The sequence below is a fragment of the Orcinus orca genome, chromosome 8, assembly GCF_937001465.1.
Source record: "Orcinus orca chromosome 8, mOrcOrc1.1, whole genome shotgun sequence".
Lineage (NCBI taxonomy): Eukaryota > Metazoa > Chordata > Mammalia > Artiodactyla > Delphinidae > Orcinus > Orcinus orca.
In genome coordinates, this window is record NC_064566.1 from 13,591,466 (window position 1) to 13,619,141 (window position 27,676).

Here is a 27,676-nt window from a genome sequence, read left to right on the forward strand (position 1 = left end):
GGAGATTGAGTGCTGGGAAGCCAGAGGACACGACACGTCATGATCCTGGCTCTGCTGTTTACTGAATGTGCGGTCTCGGCAGTTACCAATCCGCTCTGAACCTGTTTCCCCATCTGTGAAACATGCGGCACACCACCATTTGCAGGACAGGAGGATGGAACAAGGATGTAAGTTCCCCTGTCTCTCTTGCCTCCCCCTCCTCAAAGCAATGCAGTCTGGCTCCCAACTGCCCTCACTCAGCTCACCAGCGACTGGCAAATTTCAACCTTCTCAACAGCAAAGGACATCGTTACCCTCTTCTTCCTTGTTGAGATGCTCTTCCATCAGCTTCTGCGACTTACACGTTGCAGGTTCTCCTGTTTCATCGGATGCTGACTTAGTCTCTCCTGAGGAGCCTCCCCTCTCCCCGCAGGTTGTGCCCATTTCCCACTGCCTTCTTGAGATCTCTCCCACGGGCACCTCAACTCAAACCATCCCCAGCCAAAATCATAGCTGTCCCGCCGCCCCCCCACCCCCAAGGCTACCTAACTTGCTAAGTCAGAAAGCAGGAGTCAGATCTTCCTCTCTCCCTCAGTCTTTGACTTTGGTCACTTCTACCTCTCAGAGAACTTGTCCACCCAAAGCCCTCCCCACAGCCTACAGCCCCTGCTCTCACCTCCTTCCACGCTCCGCCCTGGCCGCTCTGCTCCTTGCTCTTGCTTGAACTCGCTGGGCTCTGCTGGTACTGTTTCCTCTGACTGGAATCCAGCTCCTTCTGCAGACATCAGCCTGGCTCACTCCTCTCCGTAGTTCAGGTCTCTGTCGCGTTACTGGAGGCCTTCCCTGACTGCCCTCTGTAAAATCACACTCCCCGTTCAACCTCTCCACTGCATTACTTTTCTTCACTGCATTTACCATCATCTGACATGTATTTGTTTATTGGCTCTTGCCACACCAGAACGTAACTACACGAGAGCAGAGACTGTTATTACTGCCATACCCCTAACAACCAGCACGCGGGAAGTGCTCAGTATTTGTTGGGTGAATGACTGCATTTCCACTACCACCCATTCCCAGCCACCTAATTGATTTCCCCACAACTGCACCTTGCCCACTAATCCTCTCCAGTGGTCTCTTCAATCATGAATCTGATCGTATCATTCCCCTGCTCAAAACCCTTCAAAGAGCCCCTCAATGTCCTGAGAATAAAGTCCAAACTCTTGAAGCAAGGCCTGTGTGACCTGACCCTGCCCCCCTCCCCTCATTCTCTGCTCCAGCCATGCTGGTCTCAGGGCTCACACCCAGGGTCTCACACCATGGGGCTTTTTCACATGCAGCCCCTCACATCCCCACCTTCCCCCACACCTCCTCAACCAACAAGTCACAGCTGAAATGCGGGACACTAGAGTGTGGAGGTTAAGAGCCTTACTCCAGTGCTAAACTACGTGGATTTGAATCTCAGCTCTGCCACCTAGTAGCTCTGTCACCTTGGGCAGGACACTTACAGCTCTTTGTTCCTGACTGTCCTCATAACTATCTCACAGGATTGCTATAGGATTACAGAAATAAACTCACATAAAGGACTGGCCCACAACAAATGCTGTTTATTATCATTATAATTTCTTGGGGACACCTTCCCTGATGCCCACAAGTGAACCCATCCCACTAAACACACCCACAGCACCGGGGAGTGCTCCTCTTTAAACTCTTACTGTCATTCTTTGCCCCATGTAGACCTGAGCTCTGTAAAGGGCGCTGCCTCTGTCTTGTCCACAGCTGCGTCCCCAGCACCTCCGGCAGGCCAGGCCCGCAGCTGATGAAACATGAAACACATGTTCATTCCTCGCTCTTTCCCTCAACAGGGCTGCCTTCGGCCAGATACAAACAAGGGTGCAGACCCGCCCTAACCACCTCCAATGAGTCTGGTGTCCTTCAGCACAGAACAAAAACCAACCTCACAGGCCTTCGGTGGTGAGAAAAGCTGCCCAAATAATCTAACGCCTGACTCAGAGACTTGTCAGCGGAGCGTCTCTGGCCTTTTAACCTTCACAAGTCATTCCGTTTGGTTCCAAATAGAAATGCTTGTCCTTCAGGGAGCTGGATGGGAGTGACTATTCCAGCACTAAGCACGCCAGCAGGGCAATAGTGCTGCCTGCGACCTGGCTACCTCACTGGGCAGGGTCACTTCCACAACGTTTAAAGAACAAGCACCTTGAGGAGTTCCCAGGGAGGGTGGCAGGACAAGCTCTCCTGGAAGCTGATAAAAAGATCTCACATCTAGAAGTGGTTTACCTTATTAAGAGTCTTGGGAAACAAAGTGGTCATCCATAAGCAGGAAGGGGAGTCCTCGACCTGCTTCTCATACACTAGTCTCTATCAGGGAACCCAAAGAGAAAGATCCAGACACCCAAGCTCAGAAACACCAGTCTTTATACAGAGCTCTGCTGAGGGAAGGTGAGGGTGGTCAGGTGCCCGTCTCCACCTCTACCACTTCTGCCCAGGTGCTAAAGCCCATGTCCTTATGGATGAGCACCAGGCTGGGAGCAGGACCTGGCTCCTCGGGCACCACAAAGCACTTATCCTGGCTCTCGGAAAGGGTGACCTCGAAGACGTCCGGGGCTGGGGACCCGCCCCGTTCACTGCACGTGTCCAGTAGTTCTGGCTCGGTCTGCAGGAGCACCACGGTGGGCTCAGAAGAGGCAGGCGGCACACAGGGTGGGCTGGAGGGTGCCTCGGGCTGATGACTGAGCTGGTGCCGCTTGAGGCTTTGGAGGAGAGTGTAGCCCATGCCACAGGTGGGGCAGCGGTAGGGCTTGTCGGCCAGGTGGGATTTGAGGTGGCGCCTCAGCTTGGTCGCCAGCGTGTAAGCACGGCCGCACTGGGGGCACGGGAAGGGCCTCTCGCCTGAGTGCAAGCGCTCGTGCGCGCGCAGCGTGTGGGGGTCCCGGAGGGCCTTCCCACACACGGGGCACAGGTGGGCCTCCCCGGTGTGGGAGATGAGGTGGCGCCGCAGTTCAGGCAGCTGGGGGAAGGCTTCAGCGCAGTGTGGGCAGCGGTAAGGGCGCTCCCCTGTGTGCAGCCGCAGGTGCCCGCGCAGGCTGCCCCGCTGGCGGAACGCCCGGCCGCAGTGTGGGCACAGGAAGGGTTTCTCCCCCGTGTGGAGCCGCATGTGGTTCCGCAGGGAGCCCTGGTTGGCCAGGGGCCGCCCGCACACAGGGCACGGGCACGGGGCAGGGGTCGCTGGCACCTGGTGTGTCTTGCGATGTAGCCGCAGGGAGGGCCGGCGGGCGAAGGCCTTGCCACACTGGTCGCAAGCAAAGGGCCGGGCACCTGAGTGTACAACCTGGTGCTCTCTGAGGTCTCGCCGGGTGCCGTAGGCCTTGGTGCACTGAGGGCAGGGGAATGGCCGCACCCCACGGTGGCCCAGCATGTGGGCTTTGAAGCTCTCCTCTGAGCTGTAGCTCTTGCCACACTCGGTGCAAAGGAAGGGCTTGTGGCCCGTGTGCACGAATGCATGCTTCTTCAAGTGGCACAGCTGCAGGAAGGCCTTGCCACACTCGGCACAGCGGTACCGTCGCCCCCGCTTCGGAGAGCCTCCCACCGGGCCAGGGGCGCTCCGCAAGCATGCGGGGAAGCCAGGGTGCTGCTGCTCTCCACTCTGCTGGGCCCCGGGCTCTGAGGTCTTCACTCTGGGTGGCCGTTGATCACTGGGGCTACGCAACTTCCTGACTAGGTAAGCACGCAGCTGGGGGCCCCTGGCAGAAGATGAGGAACTGGCCTCACTGCTCTCAGGGCCCTGCTGGGGAGTGGAGCTGCTCTGAGGTTCAGGTGGCATCTGGGTCTGGGGTGGGTCCTCCTCATCTACACGGCCATCCTGAGGCAATGGGCCGAGTGGCTCGCTCTCCTTGGAAACTTCGTCCTGGATTCGGGGCTTAAGTCCAGGGCTCACCGCCTGGATGCAGGGCTGTGACTGGTGACCAGGATCTGCAAGGCAAGAGTGGGGTGCTGGGCTTAGTAGAGACTGTAGCAGGGGGTCACGGTGGTCTCACCAGGAGATTATAGGAATATGTGTCTTCTCCTCCTCAGCCCCTGAACTGCAATGGGAGCAATGACACCAGTCTCTTCCCTGGAACATGAGCCACACACTCTGTTTATCTTTCTGTCCAATTTCAGGTGCCTTCTGGGGAGGCTCTCCTGGGAACCATAGTGTCTAGACATCTGGATAATTTCTAGAGAAAGGCCATTCCAGAGTGCTCTTGTTCTCCCTCTGGAGACATGCACTTAGGATGAGTTGAGACCACCACCTCCTCACTTTAGGTCACGTGAAAATAAAGGAATCCCCATCCCCAGCCCAGACAGAAAAAACATAAGAAAACTGGAAACCTTATACACAACTTGCTGTCTTTGTCAGTGTGACCTTACTATTCCAGAAAACTTAACTCAGGAAGATAAAACTTGCAAATATCTATACAGTTGACCCTTGAAAAACACAGGTTTGAACTGCACGGATCCACTTATACGAGGATTTTTTTTCAACAGTAAATACCACAGCACTACATGGTTGAATCCACAGATGCAAAACCACAGATGTGAAATCTTGGATATGGAGGGTCAACCGTAAGTTATACTCAGATTTTCAACTGCCCAGAGGGTCAGTGCCCCTAACCCCCGTGCTGTTCAAGAGTCAACTATATTGTTCATTCCAAGGATAAGACTGTCACTCTTTAACAAAAAGCATCAGATGACAGTTTACATCCCCAAACTCTCTGAACCTCTTACCTGAAAATTCTAGCCTTGCTGTCTCCACAAATCCTAAACTACTATGTCATGATCCTTACCCAATACTGATCGAGCCCCGACCCCATCCCACACTGAAAAATCCACCTTATACCAGACTTCAAAATTTCGATAAATATCCAGGCTTTGCCCTTCCCTCTCAGAAATGCTACTGTTCTCCCCTACTGTCTTACGCCATAAGCTTTGCTTTGTCTTATCAACAGGTTTTTTTGGTGATAATTGGGGAAGCCAGCATTTATTTGACACATACCCATGCAAGGTTCTGCTGCATCCTCCCTGGGGGAGGCCACTTCCTGTTGTACAGCAGACTCCACTTCTGTCACCACAGCCAAGGATGCCTCTTCCTCTAGCCTGGGCTGGGTGGGGCTCAGGCCCTCCGAGGGAGGCTGGGGCCACATCAGCAGCTCAAAACCTGGCAGCACGACCCGGTACACCTGCAGGTGGAGCCTCTCGCTGATCCGCACTGGGGCCACGTTTCCCTCACCCTCCAGCCTTCCCCGCTGCACCAAACTGCAAAGCAGAGCAAGAGTTAGCTCAGGAGATCCCCTTCAAGGGGCCCTCCCTGAAAGCCCCAGATCCTGGGCAGTCTGAGTCCTAAAGGATCCCATGCCTTTGGAACACTCACTGCAAAGATCCCTGGGTGGGAACCAGAAGCCAGCTTCTGGTTCCATCCCATGCCACAACAGAAAGCCTCAAAGGAGCATCTTCACTACATACTCTCCTGTAACTTACCTAGTCCAGCCTGAACTCTGCTCACAAGCACACACATCTCCCCATGGGCCTAGTGACACGTCCTGAAATAAACCAATAAAAGTCTTTCTCCCATGTGTTTGAGGGGACCAGGGTGAAACAAACAACAAAAAAACCCCTGATGTAACCTCTCCTGAGACAGGTCTAAGATGAAGCCCCTAGAAGGTTAATGGTCTCTGGTCTGCCTCTATAGGACTATGCCGTTCGAGTTTTCATTCAATAATAGGCCAAAAAAACTGTCCCCTCACCTCCCTCCCAAAGTGTGGTGAATGACTGAATTGCACATATTATTGCCTTTCAGTGAATACCAAACAGAAGAAGTAGTAAGAGGTACATCAACTTTAAATTTGTTTTTCAGGACTTATGCAATGAAATCCTTTACCTGTGCTTTTTCAACTTTTGCTCCAAATAATCCTGGAGAATTAAAATAAAGGAAACGGCCATTCCTTTATTTTACATATGAGTTAAACGAGGCATGCCATCTAACTAGCTATGTGACAAAGCTAGGATTTGATCCCATGGCTTTTTTTTTTTTAAATAAATTTATTTATTTATGTTTGGCTGCATTGGGTCTTCCTTGCTGCACACTGGCTTTAGTTGCTGCGAGCAGGGGCTACTCTTCGTTGCGGTGCGTGGGCTTCTCATTGTGGCGTCTTCTCTTGCTGTGGAGCACGGGCTCTAGGCGTGTGGGCTCAGTAGTTGTGGCTCGCCAGCTCCAGAGCACAGGCTCAGTAGTTGTGGCGCATGGGCTTAGTTGCTCCATGGCAAGTGTGATCTTCCCAGGCCAGGGATCAAACCCGTGTCCCCTGCATTGGCAGGTGGATTCTTAACCACTGTGCCACCAGGGAAGCCCCCCCATGGTTTTCTAATTCTAAAAACCTTTGCTCTTGACTTTCGTCGTCATTGCTGACACTCTACCAATCCAACTTTTTTTTTTTACATTTTGGCTGCGCTGTGCGGCCTGTGGGATCTTAGTTCCGGACCAGGGATCGAACCCGCGCCCCCCGCGGTGGAAGCGCTGGAGTCTTAACCACTGGACCTAGGGAAGTCCCATCTACTAATCCACCTTTTAATAACTTTTTGCACCTCCTCGGCTACCGCAAGTGAGGGGATGAGACAGTCCCTGAGAGAGAGGGCATAAACCATCTCCTATCTCTTGAAACACCGTGCATCTTCTAACGAACTGGAGAGTTACCGAGAAACGTCTGATCAAAATTTTCAGTCACGGAGACGTAAAGCCCTATCCCTCAATACCTCCTTCTGCTTTGGTTTCATTCCATGGCCCTTCTGCTCGGAGACAGACTCCTCTTCCAGTGGCCCCCAGAGCAGTCCTGGCTGCAAGGGTTCCCCAACACACCAGACCCCCAAGCGCTGCTCCTTGATGAGTGAGGGGCCAAGGGCCAAGCCCCGCGGGAGGCTCTTTAGAGCGAGGATGGCTCGGGTGGGTCCGGGCGAGAGGTCTTTGAGTCCCTGTGCACAGCCTTCTCTGGAAGGGCTCCATCCTGAGTCCGGGCCCAGGCGTGGATCGGGGGCTGCAGGGACAGAGAAAGACAGTGAGGAAGCGGCCCAAGAGGTCGTGAGGCGGGGAAAAGTGAGGGAGAAAACCGAGGTCCAGCTAGGCCTCAGGAGTCTGAGAGATATGTAAAGGCTCCAAGGGGGCCCCGGAAAAGTTTGAGGCGGTTCGAGGGCTCTTAAGAAGCTCCCAGAGGTTCTGAGGGCACCGAAGGAGGATGCCAGGCTCGGGAGGAAAAGGGTCGTGGGGGGAAAGAGTTGACCAGAGAACGTCAGGAGTATCTAGGCCAGGGCCGAGGGTCGGAGACATCGCAGGTCACTCACCGAACTGCAGTCTCTCCCACTCCAAGGGCAGCTCCTTCGCCTCCTCCATCCCGGGTCAGAAAGCCTCCCTCCGCCGGAAGTGAGACTCACCTTCTCAGCTCCCCCCGGAAACAGTCATTGACTACCAAATTTCCTTTCGGGAAAGAATCGTAAGAGTGAGACCTCATTGGTGCGCAGGACTGGGAGTTTGGCAGTAGTGGTGAGGCAAATCTCTGTCCGAGAACAATACGAGTTTAGAATTCCGGAGGTCCACTAGGGATTTGAGTATCCGGTAGAGAGGAACTAATTGTTTCAAGGGCTTCCTTTTGGGAGGGACGAGTCGGACGGTTATACAGTCTCTCCTCCAGGCGGGCACGTAAGCGGGCTCGTAAGGAAGTGGGCGGGGCTCCTGCGAAGGCCATGTTTGGGCCGGGCAGTGGGTCGGAAGTGGGTCGGAGGTGTGGCGGAAGTGGCTGGGGAGTGAAGCGACAGGGAGGGGGTGGTTCCCATTCGACCGCGTAGCCGGATGTTTGCCTGTCCTTGACAGGCGTGGCAGAGGGAGCGGTGCCCCACCACGGTGAGCTGCGGGGCGCGGGGTCTCCCTGGGAGGTGGTGGGGGAAGGAAAGGGACTGGCCTGGTCTTCTGAAGGGATGGGGATCAGGATGGGGAGGATCCGACCGGAACCGAGGAAGGGAGCAAGGGTGGAATGGGCCCTGGGAACCTGGCCTTCCTGCTGCGGGGATTCGGCCCGCCTCGAGGGTCTGAAGTGAGAGGACTTTGCTTCCTTGCTGCCTTCTTCCTGGCCTCCTCGCTCGCTGTCATTGAGCAAGCTCGTGGGAAGGGGAAGTCTCCCTGGTCCGATCTGGGGAAGAACTAAGACCAAGATATTTGGGGGAAGTATTCCACCTTTGCCACTTATTAGGCCACACTTTCATATCTATTTCTTAATCTGTGAAATGGGATAATTACACCCAATCCGGGTTTTGTAAACCATGAAGCTCTATGCAAATGTGATTGTAGTTAAAAGTTTTGCTGTTGTATTGTGGGATTTGCATTTTCACAATTCTGGAGCCCCAACTAGGAGGGCGATCCCCAGGCCAGAGAATACGATTTTAAGTTGTTATTTCAGTTGTCCATGGAGGAGATTAAAAGAGAAGCTTTACTTTGCCCTTTTGCAGAACTTTGAGAATCTCTTGAATGACAGTCCATTAGAGAAGTATTGAGGGATTGACCTGCACAAAGCGACCACCTTAAGGTAGACATGGATTAAAATCTTGACCTTGCTGTATGACCCTAAGCAACTTGCTTACTTTTTCTGGTCCTCGGTTTCTCAAACTGTAAAATGGGTTTAGTAATACATACCTCACTGGTGCTGTTGTGAAAAGATAATTTGTATCCAGTTCATGGTGGTTGGTTCCCTTTTCCTCTTAGGATACAAATTGATTTGTTCAGTCATTCAGCAAATGACTGAGCATCAGCTCTGTGCCAAATGTAATTTTGAGTAGGCAGGGTTTCTTAAACGGGAAAGAGGGCCTGTGAACCCCTTAAAATTTCATGCAAGATTTCATGCATGTGCTGATTTTTCTTAGGGAAAAAGTCCATAAATTTCTCCAGAATTTCAGAGAGCTCTAGGACTTCCCAAAGGTTAACACGCCTGCCTAAAGTGATTCTTGAAGATTATTGTAAAGGTAGAGATTTTACCAACTGAGAAGGGAAAAACTAATCTGACAATAAGGATTATTTTGCAGAGTGGAGCAGGACTTGTAAGTGACAGGAGTCTTAGGCAGCTAGGATGCTTCATTTCTACTACTTTATGTTACAATTGCCCTGCACTAGCTTCCCTCCCCCTCCCACTGAGTGGGAGCTGAGCTTCTGGGCTCACAGAGGGCAACAGCTGTGTGTTGGAGGGTAGTGAGGGAGGCTAGGCTGGCTGGGAGGTGGAAACAACTGTGATTAGTTGGGCTGGAAAAGGAGTTTATGGGGTGGGGGAGGGGTCAGTTCTGGAAGAACTGACAAAATAGAAGAGTTACTGGAAGAGGTGGAGTTCAAGCTCATCTCCCTTTTAGAGAGTGTCCCTCTCCCTCCCTCACACATACTTCAACTCCCAGCTGTTCCTTCTAATCCCGTTGTTCACTTCAGCACAATTTAGAATGCTGGAGAATTATATTTCTGGGAGGAGCCTTCACTTCTGTAGATGAGGAAATTTAGGCCTAGATAGGAAAAGGACTTGCTCAGCATCTTTGCAACTCAGTCAGGACTATAATCCAGTCCTCCATGTATCTCATCCCATGTTTTTTTCACTGCATCAGGCACCCACTCTGTGCAGAAAGACTTCTCTGGAACTGCTGTGGGCAGGGCAGAAGGAGCTCTTGGTGCCTGGGCAGTAACCAAAAAGAAGGGATGGAGAGAAGGCTCAGGCCTGGGGAGAGTTACTGTGAGCTAAATTCTGTCCCTGTTACCTGGCCAGGGGCCCCTTTGGGGGAGCCCTCACAGCTTCCTGGTTGAATATGGGGAGGAGCTTATAGCTGAATCAGGTGTGGATTTCTCAAGACTGAGGGCTGCTTGGAATGGGGAGCTGGGGTGAGGGGTACAGCAGCACTCGCTAGGAGATATGCATTCCCAAACAATAGAGAACGTCTTTCTCTGTGTTTGTGGTAAGGGACTTGTATTTTGGTAGTGAGCAGTGAATAAGGGTAGCAGATAAGGCCAGAGGAGAGGAAGAGGAAGAAAAATAAGTGGGTTTTTTTGGGTTTTTTTTCTGGCTGTTTGGCGGCTCAGTTTTGGCTCAGGAGCTTCAAACAGCTTTTGCTGCTGAATCAGTGTGGTTGCCCTGGTAACAGGGTAGTTGTTGCTAGGTTGTTGCTAAGTAAGTAAGTAGGGAGCTGCCGGTTTGCCATCCGGATGGAGTCTTTGCTGTGATGTGCGCAGGCGGTTGTCACATCGCTCAGAGGTGTTCAGGATCTGGAGCTGGGCCCACAGTTCTCCTCTCTTCTCCCTACCCACGCCTGGGTCTTGTCTGTGCTCCTTATCTGCCCTGCTGATTCTGTGACCATATATGTCATTTTTTGAGGCCGCAGGAATGCACTGGACTTAGAGCAGCCTCTTTGGGGTTGGACGAGTGGGTTGAATTGAAACTCCCGCCCTCACACATATGGTGAGCTTGTGAAGGGAGAGGGATTGGCTTCCGGTTAGGGCTGAGGGCAGAAGGTGCCTCCTCCAGGCTGCACTCAGCCACATCCATGAGGCCACACCCCAGACCTGGGCAAACCCAGTTGCAGAGTTGGCTCCTCTCCCTCCCCGCATGCAACAGCTGTTGTTCTGTTTTCCACCTCCTGGATCTCTGGACTCTGGGTGTCATGGGCTTCCTCCTTGCCCACCTGTACCCCCCAATCCTTAAGGTGGTCTGTTGATCTTTCCCACCTTGAAATTAGTGTCAGGAGCTCCCCCCAGAGTAGATTGGGCTTGGGAGCCTCCAGGAGCCTGCAGATTGTCACAGTGACTGGCAGGAAGATTCCATTTCCTGCTCCTCATTCCTGTCCTGGGGCAAACCCAGCTGGGCCCCTTGGCCATGGCCTTTTTTTTTTTAGGTCTTATGGTCTCTGGCTACCTCCTCTTCCCTGGGCCAGGAGTGACGGATGGAGTAGCCAGGGCCACAGCTGACCTTTTTCAGGCAGGGGTTTGGAGCAGCCCTGTGCTCCTTAGATTCTTGCAATATCTCTTCCCCATCACTGCTGGGGCCTGGGAAGCTTCTGTGCTCTATGACCCTGGAGGAGAGGGGCATGGCCCTTGAACCTCTGCAGTTGGGACTGCTCGACTGAACCAGCTGGGTGGTGGGCAGTGCAGGGCCTGGCACCGCTCTTCCTTATGCAGCTGGAGGGCCTGAAGGCAGGCGCTGAGTTGTGCCATCCTGTGCCCCAGCTGCCTTTTCTGGCAACATGCCAGAAAAGTGTGGAGCCAGGAAAGCCAGGAGGAGCTACATGGAGCTCTTGGCAGGGATGAGGAATGTTGAGGAACAGGGACAAGGGAGCTTGGAGGAGGAAAGAGTGGGAGCAGGAGGGCTTGCTGTAGAAGTTATGGGTGAAAAGAGTGTGTCACTGACCTGCCAACTCCCTCCTGTCCCCCAGGGTTCTCTTCAGGTTCTGCAGCGTGAAGCTGTGGGGCAGAGGCTCGGCCATGGACCCACTCTCAGAGCTGCAGGACGACCTGACTTTGGATGACGCCAGCCAGGCTCTGAACCAGCTGAAGCTAGCCTCCATTGATGAGAAGAACTGGCCCTCAGACGAAATGCCCGACTTTCCCAAGTCAGGTGGGTACGGCTGGATCTCAGCAGCCATAAGCGCCTGAGAAGGGAAGACCCCCTTCCTGTGGAAGGAAGACCCCAGGAGGACAGGATGTGGGCAAACAGACCAGCCCCAGGGTGGGGCTGGGAGCACAAGCCTTACTGGGGGGAGGGCCAAAGAGCACGAATCTCAGGGAGAAAATTGTGCCAGACCCCCAGATGATCCCCTGACTTTGCTGTGTTCCTCAGATGACTCCAAAAGCAGCTCCCCGGAACCTGTCACACACCTGAAGTGGGATGACCCTTACTACGACATTGCCCGGCACCAGATTGTGGAGGTGGCAGGTGAGCACACCTAGCCTTGCACCTTTTCCCTCATAGTCTGCATCCCTGGCTTAAGGAAGCCAGGCCCTCCTGCCTTAGGGGAAGGGGCTGCAGGGGAGGGGCCGCTCTGACCCCTGACTCTGGGGCTATTGAGGCTCCATGTGTCATTCATTAAAAATACAGACTTGATTGTGATGGCCACTTGGTCTGTTCACGTGCAACCACAACCTGACCTGTGACCTCAGCATCTCCACTGGCAGATGGCATGTGGGAGGCACTGTGAAAGCCCTGGGTTTGATTTCCAGCTCTGCAGTCTGAGCTCATTCCTTCCTCACAGGGTTGCTGAGAGGATGACAATGGTGAACGTATATCAGGACCTAGCCCACAGCCAGAACGTAGTTGGCCCTCAATAAGTGTTCATTCATCTCCCTTCCCTTTGCCCTCAGGTCAGCTTTTCTTCCCCATCAGTTATTGGGGAGCAGGGAGGTGCCAGTCCCTCCGGGGAAACCGTACCTCCAAGGAAGTCTGGAATGGCAGAGCCTCCTTCCAGAAGTTAGGAGGCACATGACTCCTGGAGCATCAGGTTCCCCACAGATGTGCTACCCTGCTACGAATGAGCGCAGAGCCCCCCCTTGGGTCTTGGCCTCAGTGAGCTCCCGCCCTCCTGTTCATAATGCAGGACCCAGAAGCCTCCAGGAGCAAGGGAGGTAGCAGAGATGTTGATGACCTGGTTTCTGCCTATAGGGTCCTAGTGCTAGACGAAGAAATTGGAATTGTAGGATCCTTTGTCTCTTCTTCAGCTGTAAGCAAGGATGGCAGCACGGCCCTGAGGCATTGGGGTGGGCAAGGGGAGCCACGTAGCTTGTGGCCCCTGGAACCCTGAGTGGTGCTGGCTGAGGGGGCCCTGGAGGCATTCGGCCATAGGGAAACAGCAGGGAGCTCCGTCTCTCCTGAATGCTGGGCTCAGGGAGGGATGGGGCAGTTGAGAGGGTTGTTCCTAATGTCAAGGTGTTTCCTTGGCATCTGTGTTCCTGATGCCTGCCCTGGTCTGGATTGGAGGACTTGGCTATGGCCTCTGTCACCCCTACAGAAGCAAGGCTGAGAGTTCTTTTTTGGCCTGGTCCTGCCCTGAGTACAGGAGAGTCACCTGAAGGCTCAGAACTTTCCTCACTCCTAGAGATAGACCTGACTGGGGCATAGGGATGTCTGATGTGAAGGAGTCTCTCTGCTGACATCCTCCTGGCTATGTGGCCAAGTCACAAGGCAGAGCAGGGAAGACTGCCCCCAGCCCCACCAGGTGACCCCTGCAAGCAGAGCTGCAATATGTTTCTGTCTCTCCAGGGTGCGATGAGCCTGAGGGGGCCCAGCCAGGTAGGTGTGTAGGTGTGTTCCTGGCTCTCTGTGCTTGGCCTCTCTGGGCTGTGGATCAAGAAGGGCTCTTGGTGGAGGCCAGATGGATCCAGCTTAATTGCAGCCCCACTCCAGGGAGCTGGGAGCTGGGAGCTGGTGGTACTTGGGAGCTGGAAATAGCAGGGGATTTATGGGAGGTTTGACAGGGTGGGGACTGTGTGGGGAGCCCACACATCCAGAGCCCAAAGGGGAAGGAGCTCCAGGGGAGGGGGGGTCTTGTCCATGGGGGTCGTGGGGCTGGCTGTAAGCAATGGCCGGGCTCGAGTGCTGGCTCAGGGCCCCTCTGGTGGGGTGTCCCCCATGTGTGTGCCTCTCTGACTGCTGAGAAGAGTTTGGATTGGCACTGCCAGAGCAAGAGTTGTTTGATGAGGCTATGGTGACTTCCTGGGAGGCCAGTTTCCTGGCCTTGGAAACCAGAGAAAGAGCCCACATTAGAAGGGAGGATGTGTTATGTCCCCAACTCCTCTGTAGCCTCTGTTCTCCCTTGCTGGCAGTAGCTGTCATGCTCCACGGTCAAACCTGACTGGTCCACATGGGTTCTTTCCAGTGGTGTACTGGTAAAGGTTTAATAGTCTGCCCTCCAGAAAGAAAAAAAAGAAAAGGCTATTATTTGTATTATTTGTAACACGTGCAATTTCTAACTACAAATAGCAGATTTCTAGCTACCAACGATGATGTCAGCTGGCTTGCACTATTCCTGACAATTTCACATTTTAACCAATGTGCCCCAGCCCCCCACCTCCCATCTCCTTGGTTGGCCTGCTCTCAGGTCACGGGAGTGTGCTGGTCTGGCGGGTCCCAGAACGCCTGCTGGAGGAGCTGCTCTGTTGCTGATTAATACCCAGGTTCCCCTGGGAAGTTCCTGATCCGTATCTTGGGAATGCAGAGGTTTCATTCTCTGGCGGCTGGTCTTTTCCTGGTGCTTTCAACAAACGCTGTGCCTCCTTTTTGAGCCCTCTCCCTCAGTGCTCTGGAGCCACCAGTGCTGCCAGCTCCTTCTTTCCCTTCTTTTTCCAGGGTAAATCTGTTTGAATCTTCTGAGATGAGGAGGGGACTCCCAGGCCTTTATACACATGCTTCTTGTAGGAGCCGTTACCCTGCCTGCTGGCAAATGCCCGAGCCACTCAAGGACTTGGGCAATGGGACTCCACTCCAGGGAGGAGAGGACGGACTAAGCCCTGGGGTTGCCCATGTCTCGTTCTTTGCTAGTCTGGGAGTCTTGCCATCCAGTCCCTCTCTGAGCCCCCTCCTTTGTCCCCCATCCCCATCCTGACTTTACTTGGCATGCATTTATAAAACACCTACTCTGGGAACAAGTCCAGTACTCAGCACTGAGGATTTTTTTTTTTTAATATTTATTTATGCCTGTGTCAGGTCTTAGTTGAAGCACGCGGGATCTTTCATTGAGGCACGTGGGCTTCTCTCTAGTTGTGGCGCATGGGCTGCAGAGCATGTGGGCTGTGTAGTTTGTGGCATGCAGGCTCTCTAGTTGAGGTGCGCGAGCTCAGTAGTTGTGGCGCGTGGGCTTAGTTGCCCAGTGGCATGTGGGATCTTAGTTCCCCGACCAGGGATCGAACCCGCATCCCCTGCGTTGGAAGGTGGATTCTTAACCACTGGACCACCAGGGAAGCCCCCAGCATTGAGGATTCATTGAGGAACAATGCACATTCCCTCCTTCAAGGAGCATACAGCCCAGGGAAGCAGTTCTTGAAACTGGTCAGGAGTCCTCCTTGAAAATATGAAAGGTGTGGACCTCTTCCCCAGAAAACACGTGCACGTGCTTGTAATATTTTTTATATAACATCATGACATTGGTGGATGCCCATTGATGGAAACCTGGTTGAGAACCCAATTTCCTGTTTACAAGTTGCTGGGGCAGCTGAGCGGTGGAACTACAGGCCTCTGGCCTCTCACCTCAGTTGCTTGCTTAACCAGTTACCAGCTCTTTAAATACCAGAGCCTTGTGAGCTCAGACTTTCTGCTCTGCCTAAGTCCTCAAATCTGCCGGCCAATGAGGGCTGCCTTACTGTTGGAGGGCAGTGATGAAGAGAATCTTTTAGAATCCTCCATGCTCCTCCCAGTGTTTTCCACTATACCCTGGGCGTTTCCTCTGCTTAGAGGGGAGTAGACAGATGATGTCCCTCCGCCCCACAGGCTCATAATAGAAGGCCCAGGGGTTTCTGAAGCTCCAGATTGTCCACGAGGGTGGGCTGGGCAGTCTAACCCTTCATCCCTGCCCACTGCCAGTCTGCTCTTTCTCCTGTCAAAGCCTATGGGAAGTGAATCAGAGCAGGCCGCAGAGCCACCCCCAACTGGCCTGGAAGGAACCCAGCGCCTCAGGATCTGGTCCAGGGTGTGGAGGGGAACAGGTGACACCTGGTCTTTCAAAATAGACCTGCTGCTGGATGGAGCTGCACCGTCTCCTCCTCAGACATACCTGCAGAGGGTTCTCTGCTTGTTAAGTCTGGAGAAATTCTGCCCCAGGCTTTGGGAAACTGTCCAAAGCAGTCTCATATCCCAGATAACATGGTGAGCAAACTCAGAAATAGAACCGTGCATACCGTGTAATGCCGACCTGTGACAGGCTACCAGCGTTTATTGAATACCTGCCACATTGCTGGGCTTTGGACCATCTGGACATTTAAAGATGGACAAGACAGTCCCTGTCTTTGAGCTGCTCACAGCCACTAGAGGAGACAGACACATAAATAGTTATACAGGAGAGTCAGTGTTGTGACAGAGACGGGTGATGGTTCATGCTGGGAGCTATGAAACGGGACAGCTAACCTGCCTGTGGGGAGGAGGAGGGGACACAGGCTTCTGGGAGATTATGCCTGGGATGAGTCTTAAGGATTCAAAGGAGTTAGCCTAGAGGAGGGGAGCAGAATTGCCTAGAGGAAGTCTGTCTGGCATGAGAGACAGAGGCTAAAGCCACCTGCTGCGGACTGGGCCGAAGGTGTGCATGGTGTGAGCCTGCAGAGGGGGTTGGCGGGGCCAAGCCTCAAAGTCCTGTGAGCCTTTCTAAGGGGCTTTTATACAGCTTGGGGTAGGGTTCAGGAAGAAAGAAGTCAAGGCAGGAGAGTCAAGGGCAGGTAGATGTTTCTAATTCTCCAAGGCTAGAAGCTGGGGCAGTTTAGAAAGGAGAACGGAGCCTCTCTCTGGGCTTGGTGGGCCAGGCCTCAGACCCTGACCCAGGAAATTCTTGGAGGGTCCTGACTAGGACCTTTGGCTAGGGCCAGCAGAGACTAGGCAGTGTTCTGGGTGGAGATGGAATCACTGGAGGGGTTGATCCAGAGGCTGGACACAGTGGGAGACTGCTGGGAGTGAGGCAATAGCTCAGGCCAGAGCACCAGGCTGGGCCACCAGCAGGGACTGGGGCCATGCTGCCCACATTCCAGAAGCCTTCCTCAGCCCCTCCAATGAGTCTTGCCCCAGCCCTTGAGAAAAGGGTCAGAGCCTTGGCAACCACTTTGGAAAAGCCCTGAGTCCTGGGTTAAGTCACTCACTGACCAAGAAGGATCATCAAGATCATGGTTTATTTAACATGGAGAAGACACTCAGCAAGTTGTTGGGGAATCCCTGAATCCTCAGAGGTAGAAGGAGGACAGACTGTGTGGGCTGTGTAAGTGGTCTTTTTATTTGCCTCTGAAGCAGTGGGGATTAGGCAAGAATGACTCTGGAGAGGTGTGAGGGTAAAGATAAAGGGAAGGGCCCTGGGACATGGGGGAGTGGGGACCAGGCCTTGTCCCCATCGAGCTGTGCTTAGAGTCCCTGGTTCACACTGACCCTGGAAGAGCATCTCACCTTGGGAGGCTGTGGCATATGTCTCAGGAGCTCCCCAGCTTCATGACAAAGCCAGATGGTCAGACCATGAAATAGTGACTAGTTTTGGACAGACATCCCTCAGTGGTTACACTCAAATGAGCACCTTCCCAAAGTGTTACAAACTCCTCTCTACTCCATGTTTTTTAGAATATCCTTAATGAGAAAGGAATGATTTTTAGAAATGTCCAGAGGTCAATCAACTGTGGCAAATAATTCTGGCAGTAAAATCAGAAAGTGTTGTTAGTAGTCAAAAACAAGACATGACTGTTAAGTAATCAGACTGATTTCCTCACTGGCCTCAGGCTTTCTGAGAAGGTAGCTTCAAGAAGTTTTTCAAATACAGGCTGCTCAGAGGAGATGCTTCTGGAATAGGTGTGGAGTTTTAATATGATGTACGGCAAGGTAACAGTTGCTTTGGTGGCTGTGACTTTTTTTGTTTTCTTAGTTATGGTGAAATTTATATAACATAAAATTAACCATTTTAGGGGCTTCCCTGGTGGTGCAGTGGTTAAGAATCCGCCTGCCAATGCAGGGGACACGGGTTCAAGCCCTGGCCTGGGAAGATCCCACATGCCACGGAGCAACTAAGCCCGTGTGCCACAACTACTGAGCCTGTGCTCTAGAGCCTGCGAGCCACAACTACTGAGCCTGCGTGCCGCAACTACTGAAGCCCACGCGCCTAGAGCCCATGCTCCGCAACAAGAGAAGCCACCACAATAAGAAGCCCGCACACCGCAACGAAGAGTAGCCCCCGCTCACCGCAACCAGAGAAAGCCCATGCACAGCAACAAAGACCCAACGCAGCCAAAAAAAAAAAAAAAATTAACCATTTTAAAGTGTATACTTTGGTGGTATTTAGTACATTCACAATGTTGAACAACCACCACCTCTATCTAGTTCCATCATTTCATCCATTTCATCCATAGTTTCACCCATACCAACCCCCATAACCATAAGCATCAATCCCTATTCTCCCTTCCTCCCAGCACCTATAACCACTAATTTGCTTTCTGTTGTTACAGATTTACCTATATAGCTCATATAAATGGAGCCAAACAATATGTAGCCTTTCATGTCCAGCTTCTTTCACTTAGCATCATGTTTTCAAGGTTCATTCACAATGTAGCGTGTATCAGTACTCCATTCCTTTTTATAGCCAGTAGTCCATTGCATGGATACACCACATTTTCTTCATCTACCCATCCATTGATGGACATTTGGGTTGTTTCCACCAGGCATGACTTTTTAAGAAGTCATGTTATTTTTTTGTGCCCCAGCTCTGTAGCCCTGAGACCACCTGTCCCTCTTTCTTCAGTGACACACCCTTGAGTGCAGGCACCTGCCCAGAGGTCTGTCCGCATGGGCCACTCCGGCCCCAACGCTAAATGGTACAGTCTCCAGGCCTGGCCCCTTTCAGATCCTCACCTGACTTCTCTTGGCTTATCGTTCACCCACTGTGCTCCACCTTTCTCCACACCTAGGAGATGACAAGTATGGGCGGAAGATCATTGTGTTTAGTGCCTGCCGAATGCCCCCGAGCCACCAGCTGGACCATAGCAAGCTCCTGGGGTGAGTACCCATGGGGAAGTGATGGAACCCGTGCTCAGATCCCCACTACGGCCTGGAGCCATTTTCCTTACTGTCCCTTCCTGCCCCGGGGGTACCAAGCCACCTCCCTCAAGGCCTCCCCTCTTCTCCTGAGGGATATTGGGAGCACTGGGCTAGGTGTTAGATCTGGTTTCTAGTCCTGGAAACCATCTGTGTGACCTTGGAAAGTGTGTTCATCTCTTTAAGCCTCTTTTTCTTCACTCTTCTTGGGGAATAATAATACAGCCCTTGTTCCTCATAGGAGTGAGATACTGCATTTGAAAATGCTTTGAAAAGTAAAATACCATCCAAATGTGAGGACTGATTATGATAACGATATGGTGCACTTCTGAGGCAGTTGCAGTTGTTCATCATTTACATGAATAATTAGTGTTATTTTGTGCCAAATCTGGTGCCAGCAACTTCTGTACCTATCCAGGTTCTAATAGCTAAATACAGGTAATAGCTCTGTTTGGTCTAGAAATCTGATGCAAGTCCAAAGGCTGATTGAAAGCAGGAGTTTGACAGACTGTGTTCTGATAAGTGTTCATCGTTGAGCCACCACTACGCCAGTGCTGGGTCCACAGCAGGTGCGGGATCCCTGGAGGCAGAGCCATAACTGACTTCCTCCTGAGGCTCCTTAGTGTGTGTACAGTTTCCATCTTGCACTCCTTTCCTGACACTTTAAAGCACTTCCTGCAATTGCAAATGTCTGCCCCGCCCTTACCAGCTCTTTGGGATCCTGAATGGTTGTGTGTGTGGAGGGGCTGTTGTGGGGTTGGGGACAGTCCGGGGCTACAGCAACAGAAGGGGAGGGCCTGACTGCAGAGCCCGTGCAGTCCTGTGAGCCAGGGCCAGGCCCAAGTCTCTCCAGCTTTGTGTGAATGCTTTCTCTCTGGTCTCCTGAGCCCTCCTCCCACTGCTCCTCCACCGTGCAGGCAGGCAGAGCCTGCTCCAGGCCCGTCACGTGGCCCAGCCAGGAACAGACCAAGAAGCCCAGCCTGAGGGTGGCTGAGTCACCTGTCCCCCTTTCTGGGTTTATTGTCACAGTATTTGACAAGGCAGGTGACAGACTCCTGGCCAGATTATGGGCTGAGTGGGAGGAGGTCAGAGGAGGTGGATGGGAAAGCACCCAGCTTTCAGGAGAGAGCGTGCTGAGCAAGGCAGCCTCCACTCTGGGGCTTCGTCTGCCTTCGGGAAGCCCTCTGTCACCCATCCTGTCCATCCTCCACTCCTTCCCAGCGGGATCTCCCCGCCACCACCTGGCCGGGCAGGGAGGTGCTTTCATCATGCATCAGTCCTGTCATCTTGTTTTCAGTCAGATTATCTCAGACTTGGCTTTTCCCAGCTGTCCTGCCAGATCTGGGGGGTTGAAATAGAAAGTACCTGAAGCTTGGATGCAGAAGACCAGTTAAACTTCAACTCTGCCTCTTACCAGCTGTGTGCTTGGGGTCAGGTCTCTCCTGAGCCCTGTGAAATGCCATTGTATTCATTTGTAAAGTATCACAGATTTCAAGAATGTAGAACAATGTAGATAGCTATTAAGAAAAAATACAGACAGCAATAAATAAAGTCTCCCATAAACCCACCACCCAGAGAGAAAACCACTGTTAACATTTTAGTGTATTCACTTCCCATTTTTTCTATAACATATACAGAACTCTATAGTCAGTTTTGTATCTTACATAATGTTTTTATATTCTGAGCATTAAACATTCTTCAAGGATATCCTTTCAAAAAATTTTGACATATGTGTATCCAGAAAAGTGAACACATTATGTATACTACTTGATGAATTTTCAAAAACGAAATACACCCATGTCATCCACACCTACAAACTTCCCTTTGCTCTTCCAGGCAGTACCCCAAAGGGTAACCACTGTTCTCACATCCAACTTCACAGATTGGTTCTGTCTGCAGAAACATCCTGTGAGGTATTCTATTTATAGATCTCCTGTAATTTATTTAACCAACATTCTGTTCTTGGACACTTACTTTGCTGCTCATTTTTCCCCCCATTATAAAACAGGCTATAATGAACAGCCTTTTACAAAAACATTTCTGTTCATCTTTGATTAGTTCCTTGGGATAAATTCCTGGACATATTTTTATCAGGTCAGAGTATGAACATTTTATAGCTTCTGATAAACATCAGTTTATTGACCTCCAAAAGGTCATAACATTCATCAAAGGATGAGTGTATTTTCACTACAACTTTTGCTATTTTATTTATTTATTTTTATTTATTTTTTGCGTGGCATGCGGGATCTTAGTTCCCCAACCAGGGATCGAACTCATGCCCCCTGCAGTGGAAGCGCAGAGTCTTAACTGCTGGACCACCAGGGAAGTCCCTAACTTTTGCTATTTTATAGTTGCAAAATGCCATCCTTTTATGTGACAGCTCTTTTCAAACTGCAAAGTGCTCAATGTGTGTAAGGGGTAAATTACTGTATAGTGATAATGATGGGAATCAAGATAATAAATCCAGCATAAGACACCTCACATGTCCGCCAGTGCTGGCACCCATGGACCAATGTTTAGGTTAGCCTCTCTGGGATAGGTCAGGTTGTGTCTGGGCACTTAGTCACATCCTTGGGCACTTCCCAAGGCTCCTTCCCGGGCTTCCCTGGTGGCTCAGTGGTTAAGAATCCACCTGCCAGTGCAGGGGGCACGGGTTGGAGCCCTGGTCCAGGAAGATCCCACATGCCGCGGAGCAACTAAGCCTGTGTGCCACAACTACTGAGCCTGCACTGTAGAGCCCGCGAGCCACAACTACTGAGCCCATGTGCCACAACTGCTGAAGCCCACGAGCCACAACTACTGAGCCCGTGAGCCACAACTACTGAGCCCATGTGCCACAACTGCTGAAGCCCACGAGCCACAACTACTGAGCCCGTGAGCCACAACTACTGAAGCCTGCGCGCCTAGAGCCCATGCTCTGCAACAAGAAAAGCCACCGCAATGAGAAGCCCGCACACCGCAGTGAAGAGTAGCCCCCACTCACTGCAACTAGAGAAAGCCAGCGCACAAAAATGAAGACCCAACACAGCCAAAAATAAATTAACTAATTAAATAAATTTAAACAAAAGCCATCAGATTTCTAATTAATAACTGTAAGCTTTCCAAATCATTAAAAAAAATAAAAAGGCTCCTTCCCTCCTTTCCCTCCTCCCCTCCTTTCCCTCCTCCCCTTGGAAGCCCTTAGCATTCCTGCATGCCCAGCCTCCCAGCCTGGAGTGGTGTTCCTGCTGGGGCCTGGGCGCTGTTGGCCAACCAGAAAGAGGGTTTTCCACTGGGCTCCTCTCCCTTTCTGGAATTCATGTTCACTCAATTCATACTTCTCCACCTCAGGTGGGCCCAACACCCGTATGTGTGTTTGTGTTGGGTGGTAGGTATTGTGTTGTGAGCATAGGGAACTTGAGGTGTGGGTCTTTGGTCCACAGAACGTCCAGTGACTGGAGCAGGGGAGGGGACCCTCTGACCACCCTGATCCCCTTTCGTGGGCACAGTGTTCTACAGACAGCGCTGGGAGTGTAAAAGGCAGAGCTGTCCCATGATCAACAAGGCGAAACTTGGAGTTAGTTCACCTCCAGTCTCCACCACAAGCTGTGTGACCTCAGAGAAGCACTTGACCTCTCTCAGCCTCACTGCCCTCGCTCGTAAGAAGGGGATAGTATTGGCCTCCATTATAATGAGGAAGGCACGAGATATTGCATACAAAGTGCTTGGTAGACACTAAGAGCTTAATACTGGTAAATGGTGACTGTCATCATTACTGTTGACTCAGGGCAATCCTGTGAGTGAAATGTTATTCCCATTTTTACTGCAGGTATGTGAGATGGCTCCAGTTAGAGTCCTGGTCTCCTGACTCCTAGTCAGTGCTCAAACCTGAGAGCTGCTGTTGTTCTTATTATTCCTCCACGCAGCCCAGCCACTACCTCGTTCCTCCTCCACCCCAACATGGTGACTGATTATGCAGCCAGAACAGACAGGGCAGGAGAGGGGCTGGCGGAGGCAGGAGGAGGGGATTCCTGGGGCACTGGTTCTGTCTTAATGGGGCCCCACTTGCATACAGGGCAGGCCTGAGTGGGGCTCCTCTCTTACAGATACCTGAAGCACACCCTGGACCAGTATGTGGAGAGCGACTACACGCTGCTCTACCTGCACCATGGCCTGACCAGCGACAACAAGCCCTCCCTCAGCTGGCTCCGGGACGCCTACCGGGAGTTTGACCGCAAGTGGGTTAGGGCCTCGGAGGAGCTCCAGGGCCCGGGGTCCAGCAGCTCTGCCGGGTTCTGGGCTGCCCTCTGCTTGGGCAGGAACGTATTCCATGCCGGGGGAGGCGGGTCCCCCCTACCTGGGTAAACTAAACACAAAGAGTCTCAAGTTGGAATGGCCTGGGCTTCAATCCCAGTTTCTCTACTTACTCGCTCTGTGACCTTTCATCTTACTTAATCTCTCTGAGCCCGTTTCCTAATCTGTAAAATAGGGCAACAATGGCACTTACCTCGAAGGCTTACTGTGAGTCATCAAATCAGTAACTGTACATTAAGAGCTTAGCTCTGTGCCTCTCCTACCATGCCCACTCCTGAGTTCCCCGTTCTGCCTCTGCAGGTACAAGAAGAATATCAAGGCTCTGTACATCGTGCACCCCACCATGTTCATCAAGACCCTGCTCATCCTCTTCAAGCCCATCATTAGGTGAGTGGGCCCAGGGCGGGGCACTCGTCTCTTGTGCTTCCTCTTGAACTGTGAAGCAGATACCTGAGGAAGCCAAGCATCCTGGGGACCGACCACTTTGGGGCTAGGCCTCAGTCTGATCTGGGTGGGCTGCTGAGGAGAAAGTGGAGGCTTGCTGAAGCGGGCCTACCCTGGACCCATACCCTTTCTTCCATCGGCAGCTTCAAGTTTGGGCAGAAGATCTTCTATGTGAATTACCTGAGTGAGCTGAGCGAGCATGTGAAGCTGGAGCAACTGGGGATCCCTCGCCAAGTGCTCAAGTGAGACCGCGGTGGGGGCTGTGTGTGCCCACCGGGCACACTGTCCACATATATCATGTTTGTGGGGGTAGGATGTGCCGGCCAAGGGGAGAAGCAGCCTTGACAGCGCCAGGATACACAGGGGAAGCAGATGTGATGAGTAAGGGGCAGCACATGGGGTCAGAGCAAGTCCAGATCCCGTATCTGTCACTGAAAAGCTCTGTAACTGAATCTCTTTAAAGTCTTCACTTCTGTGTAAAGCTGGGTGGGTGGGAGGACTGAATGAGGTTATCCACGTAAGATAGCACAGTAAGTGCCTGACAAACAAGAGGTGCCACAGTGACTGCAGAGCCAGGTGGGGGCCCTGACCCTCCCCGCTGCTTCCCCAGGTATGATGACTTCCTCAAATCCACCCAGAAGAGCCCCGCGACAGCCCCCAAGCCCATGCCGCCGCGGCCCCCTCTGCCCAACCAGCAGTTCGGGGTCTCCTTGCAGCAGTGAGTATGCGAAAGGTGGGCGGGGCTGGCACCTGGGGACCAGGAGGACTGCAGACCCGTCACTGCGTTGTGCCCACAGCCTCCGGGAGAAGAACCCAGAGCAGGAGCCCATTCCGCTCGTGCTGCGGGAGACCGTTGCCTACCTACAGGCCCACGGTGAGTGCCAGGGAGCCCTCTCCCATCGGGAAGCTGCTGGGCAGGGCTGGGCAAGGTCCCACGTGCGCCAGCACCCACACTGACCCTGACCGGGACCCCAAGACACAGAATGGGTGGGGAGTCCGCACGTTGCCCCAGAGCTCTGAGACTCACCAGGCCCCACTGTTTCCCAGCTCTCACCACTGAGGGGATTTTCCGGAGGTCGGCCAACACCCAAGTTGTACGGGAAGTGCAACAGAAGTACAACATGGGTGAGTGGCCCCAGGGATGTGTTGAAGCCCAGAGGGCCAGTACAGATCATGCGCGTGCACACGTGTGTGTGTGTGTGTGTGTGTGTGTGTGAGTTTTCTGTGGCATTTGGTATAATTACATGGGTCTCACTCCTGCCTGGTTGTCCCAGGCCTACTTTCTCATAGGTCAGTCTTCTGGAGCCTGGGTTCAGGGTCATTCAGAGGCGAGGAATAACTGTGGTGTGTGCTCGGGGACCCCACTCCCCAGATGGCCTGACCCTGTGCCCCCTGTCCCAGTGGGAGGAGGAGGCTTGTGGCCAAGGGTGAAGTCAGGCTGTGGGGCCTGCTTGGCCTCCGGATTGGCTGCTGGTCTCCAGGCTCGGCCCAGCTCCTCCCCTCCCCACCCCCCAGGGCTGCCTGTGGACTTCGACCAGTACAATGAGTTGCACCTGCCAGCGGTCATTCTCAAGACCTTCCTCCGGGAGCTTCCTGAGCCCCTGCTCACCTTTGACCTCTACTCCCACGTTGTGGGCTTCCTCAGTGAGTGCCCCTCTCCCCCTTCTCCAGCTTCTTCAGGGTGGGGTTGCAGCTGAACTCAGAGCAGGTGGGTTTGGCCTGTCCTTCAAGGAAAGTCTGGTTGGGTCTTCCCCCTAGCCTCATGACAGGGCTTCCCGAACCAGTCCAGCCATGGGCCCCTGTGACCTGGGCCCCCCTTCCTCATAGACATTGATGAGAGCCAGAGAGTGGAGGCCACGCTGCAGGCCTTCCAGATGCTGCCCGAGGAGAACTACCTGGTGCTGCGTTTCCTCACTGCCTTCCTGGTGCAGGTGAGACCTCAGCCTGGGCCTCTACCACTTACCTGGAGGAGAGAGGGAGGAGGAGTTGCCGTGGCTGCTGCTCCTGGGTGTGATTGCCAGGCGTGGGAGGCGGCGTCTTTGGCTTCCTGCTGCAGCCCCCTGATTCCTTCCACAGATTTCTGCCCTCTGTGACCAGAACAAGATGACCAACACTAACCTGGCTGTTGTCTTCGGCCCTAACCTGCTGTGGGCCAAGGATGCTGCCATCACCCTCAAGGCCATTAATCCCATCAATACCTTCACCAAGTTCCTCCTGGATCATCAAGGGGAGCTGTTTCAGCCCTGACTCCAAGGGGCTCTGAGCCCAGCCCCTGCCCCACCCGCCCCCTTCTCTGATAGCCCCGGTTTGGACTCTTCCTCTTGGCTTCAGCCTTACGGGAGCCCAGGGCTCCTGCCCAGAAAGGGGCTGTGAGCCCCCTGGAGACAGAAGCTGGAGCCAGCCAACTGGACAGCTCCTCCTCCCCTCCTGTCCAGCCCACCTCACCGGCCCCAGGGGCCTTGCTGTAACCACAAGACGTTTTTCTTCGCCTTATACTTCTCACTGCCTCTTTGGATCCCTGGCTCCTGCCGGGCTCTGCAGAGCTGGCCTTGGCTCTTCAGGCAGGAGGACTGGCCCCAGCAACTGCTTGCTTACCTGCTTTCTCCTGCCTCTTCCCCTGGCAACTGGAGATGCCAAAATCACTGCCGGCTGGGCTGGTAGCTGGGGCTGGTCCTCCCCTTCCCGACTGCTGGGGAATGAAAGGCTGAGCTGGCCTGGGCTGGCCCTGCTGTGACTCCTCCCTGTCTGGGTGAAGGCCTGGTTGCAAGCACCCTGTTCCTGTCCTCCCCTCTGGTGGCTCAGCCTCTGGCATTTACACAGTTAACGAATGACAGCCTGGAGTCCTATGTCTGCCTTCTCTTCCACACATCCTGGGTCAGCCTTTCCCAAGTGGTACTGCCCCCAGGGTGTCTTAGCCCCCTGGTTCTGCCAGGACTGGCAGCTTGGATGACAGGGCTGAGTCCCAGCATCCATTCAAAATAGACACCCCACTCTCACCCCTGAGAGCCTCCTAGTGTCTGGTCAGACCACTGACAACCAGTCCCCGCCCACTCCACCCCCCATGCCTTGCCTCCCCTCCCTTCCTACTTGGACAGATCCTTAGGCACGTCTGTTGTGGAGTCACACCGGTCCCTGCTCTGGCCAGGGGTGACTCAGTGCCTCAGGATCTGGGGTGGCTTCTTCCTCCAGTTTTGGACTCCTGGAGGGGCTGGGTAGAGATTTTGCTAATTAGATTGGCCCCTGCCAGGTAAGTTCTAGCAACCTCCCCTTGGACTCTGATGATGATGGATATCCCTCTTTCCAGCTGTCCCTTCCTGGTGGACCACCTTCCTGCAGCCCTGGCCAGAGCCTGTACTGTGGCGGTCCTCACTGACCAGTCCTGCCTCATCTGCGAGCCGGGTGTGGCCTGGGCTTGACCTCACTGGGCTCTTTTCCCAGGACACTAGCATGTCAGGAGTCCCAAGGCCTGGTGTGGCTGCTATCAGTCCCTGTGTCTCCAGGCCAGGCCCAGGCTTCTGATTTCTGCCTGCCTTCCTTTGTATCAGGTGTTGCTCAGAGCCCCATTTACTGGGGAGCCTCGTGGGTCTATTTGGTCTCTCCCCTATCCACCCCCAACTGGTCTTTACCTGGGGGTGGGGGGACTTGTACAGTGAATCAAGTATTCACATTCACAATGACTTCCTTGGCACCAATCATGTATTTCACCTTTGCACTTTTTATACTTCAATAAAAATGGAGATGGAAAACTGCCCATCTGGCTGATAAGGAAGTGGGCGTGGAGGCTCATAACTGGGTGGGAGGTGTGGTATGGCTGCGGAAGAAGAGCAGATAGGGGCTTCAGGAAGTCCCCTCCCCAGTCAATCTGACCCCTTCCTCATCCTGCTTACTTGTGAGCCGGTATGAAGCCAGCTTTCTGACCATATTCCAGGCTTAGAAGTGTGAACAGTCCCCTTCCTTTTTGCACCTATACATTCCAACTGGCCACCAAGTGCTATATCCTAAAACCAGGACCTCTCTCCCCCAAACAGAGCAGACTGTGGTGGACCACAGCACAAGCTTTAGAGTGAGACCAGGGTTTGAATCCTAGTTCCATCACTCACAACCAGCTCTAACTGGTAATTGTCATGTAACTGGTCCCACGTCCGAGACTG

At 53.1% G+C, this 27,676-nt stretch overlaps 2 protein-coding genes across 6 annotated transcripts; one reads left to right on the top strand and one right to left on the bottom strand.

The window, feature by feature from the left end:
- Nucleotides 1–1,560: 1,560 nt before the first annotated feature.
- Nucleotides 1,561–7,503, bottom strand: ZNF408 (zinc finger protein 408). The gene is made up of 5 exons (XM_004264067.4): nt 7,363–7,503; nt 6,781–7,058; nt 5,509–5,570; nt 5,027–5,286; nt 1,561–3,963 (listed from the first exon to the last, which is right to left on the bottom strand). Exons 1-5 carry the CDS (start codon nt 7,409–7,411, stop codon nt 2,444–2,446), a joined length of 2,169 nt encoding a protein of 722 aa, XP_004264115.1. The 5' UTR covers nt 7,412–7,503; the 3' UTR covers nt 1,561–2,443.
- ARHGAP1 (Rho GTPase activating protein 1) lies at nt 7,494–27,274 on the top strand. Of its 5 annotated transcripts, XM_049714375.1 has the most exons (15): nt 7,780–7,918; nt 8,521–8,597; nt 11,467–11,648; nt 11,871–11,966; nt 13,287–13,316; nt 18,662–18,749; nt 22,874–23,005; nt 23,382–23,468; nt 23,669–23,767; nt 24,136–24,243; nt 24,323–24,399; nt 24,573–24,650; nt 25,041–25,169; nt 25,353–25,456; nt 25,602–25,814. In XM_049714375.1, the coding sequence occupies exons 3-15, from the start codon at nt 11,516–11,518 to the stop codon at nt 25,770–25,772; spliced, it is 1,332 nt and encodes a 443-aa protein (XP_049570332.1). In that variant the 5' UTR covers nt 7,780–7,918; nt 8,521–8,597; nt 11,467–11,515; the 3' UTR covers nt 25,773–25,814. The 5 variants fall into 5 exon arrangements, with proteins under 5 accessions (XP_049570333.1, XP_049570332.1, XP_012393981.1 ...); XM_049714376.1 differs by lacking the exons at nt 7,780–7,918; nt 8,521–8,597 and adding an exon at nt 7,494–7,561; XM_012538527.3 differs by lacking the exon at nt 13,287–13,316 and having other exon boundaries at nt 25,602–27,274.
- The last annotated feature ends 402 nt before the right edge of the window (nt 27,275–27,676 follow it).

Coding starts and splice junctions, on each gene's coding strand:
- ZNF408 (XM_004264067.4), bottom strand. CDS start 7,411: ATGGAGGAGGCGAAGGAGCTGCCCTTGGAGTGGGAGAGACTGCAGTTC. Junction 5,571..6,780: donor TGAAACCAAAGCAGAAGGAG/GTATTGAGGGAT, acceptor GGTTTATTTCAG/GACGTGTCACTAGGCCCATG. Junction 3,964..5,026: donor TGCAGCAGAACCTTGCATGG/GTATGTGTCAAA, acceptor CTTGCCTTGCAG/ATCCTGGTCACCAGTCACAG.
- ARHGAP1 (XM_049714376.1), top strand. CDS start 11,516: ATGGACCCACTCTCAGAGCTGCAGGACGACCTGACTTTGGATGACGCC. Junction 24,244..24,322: donor TTCGGGGTCTCCTTGCAGCA/GTGAGTATGCGA, acceptor TTGTGCCCACAG/CCTCCGGGAGAAGAACCCAG. Junction 25,457..25,601: donor TCACTGCCTTCCTGGTGCAG/GTGAGACCTCAG, acceptor TTCCTTCCACAG/ATTTCTGCCCTCTGTGACCA.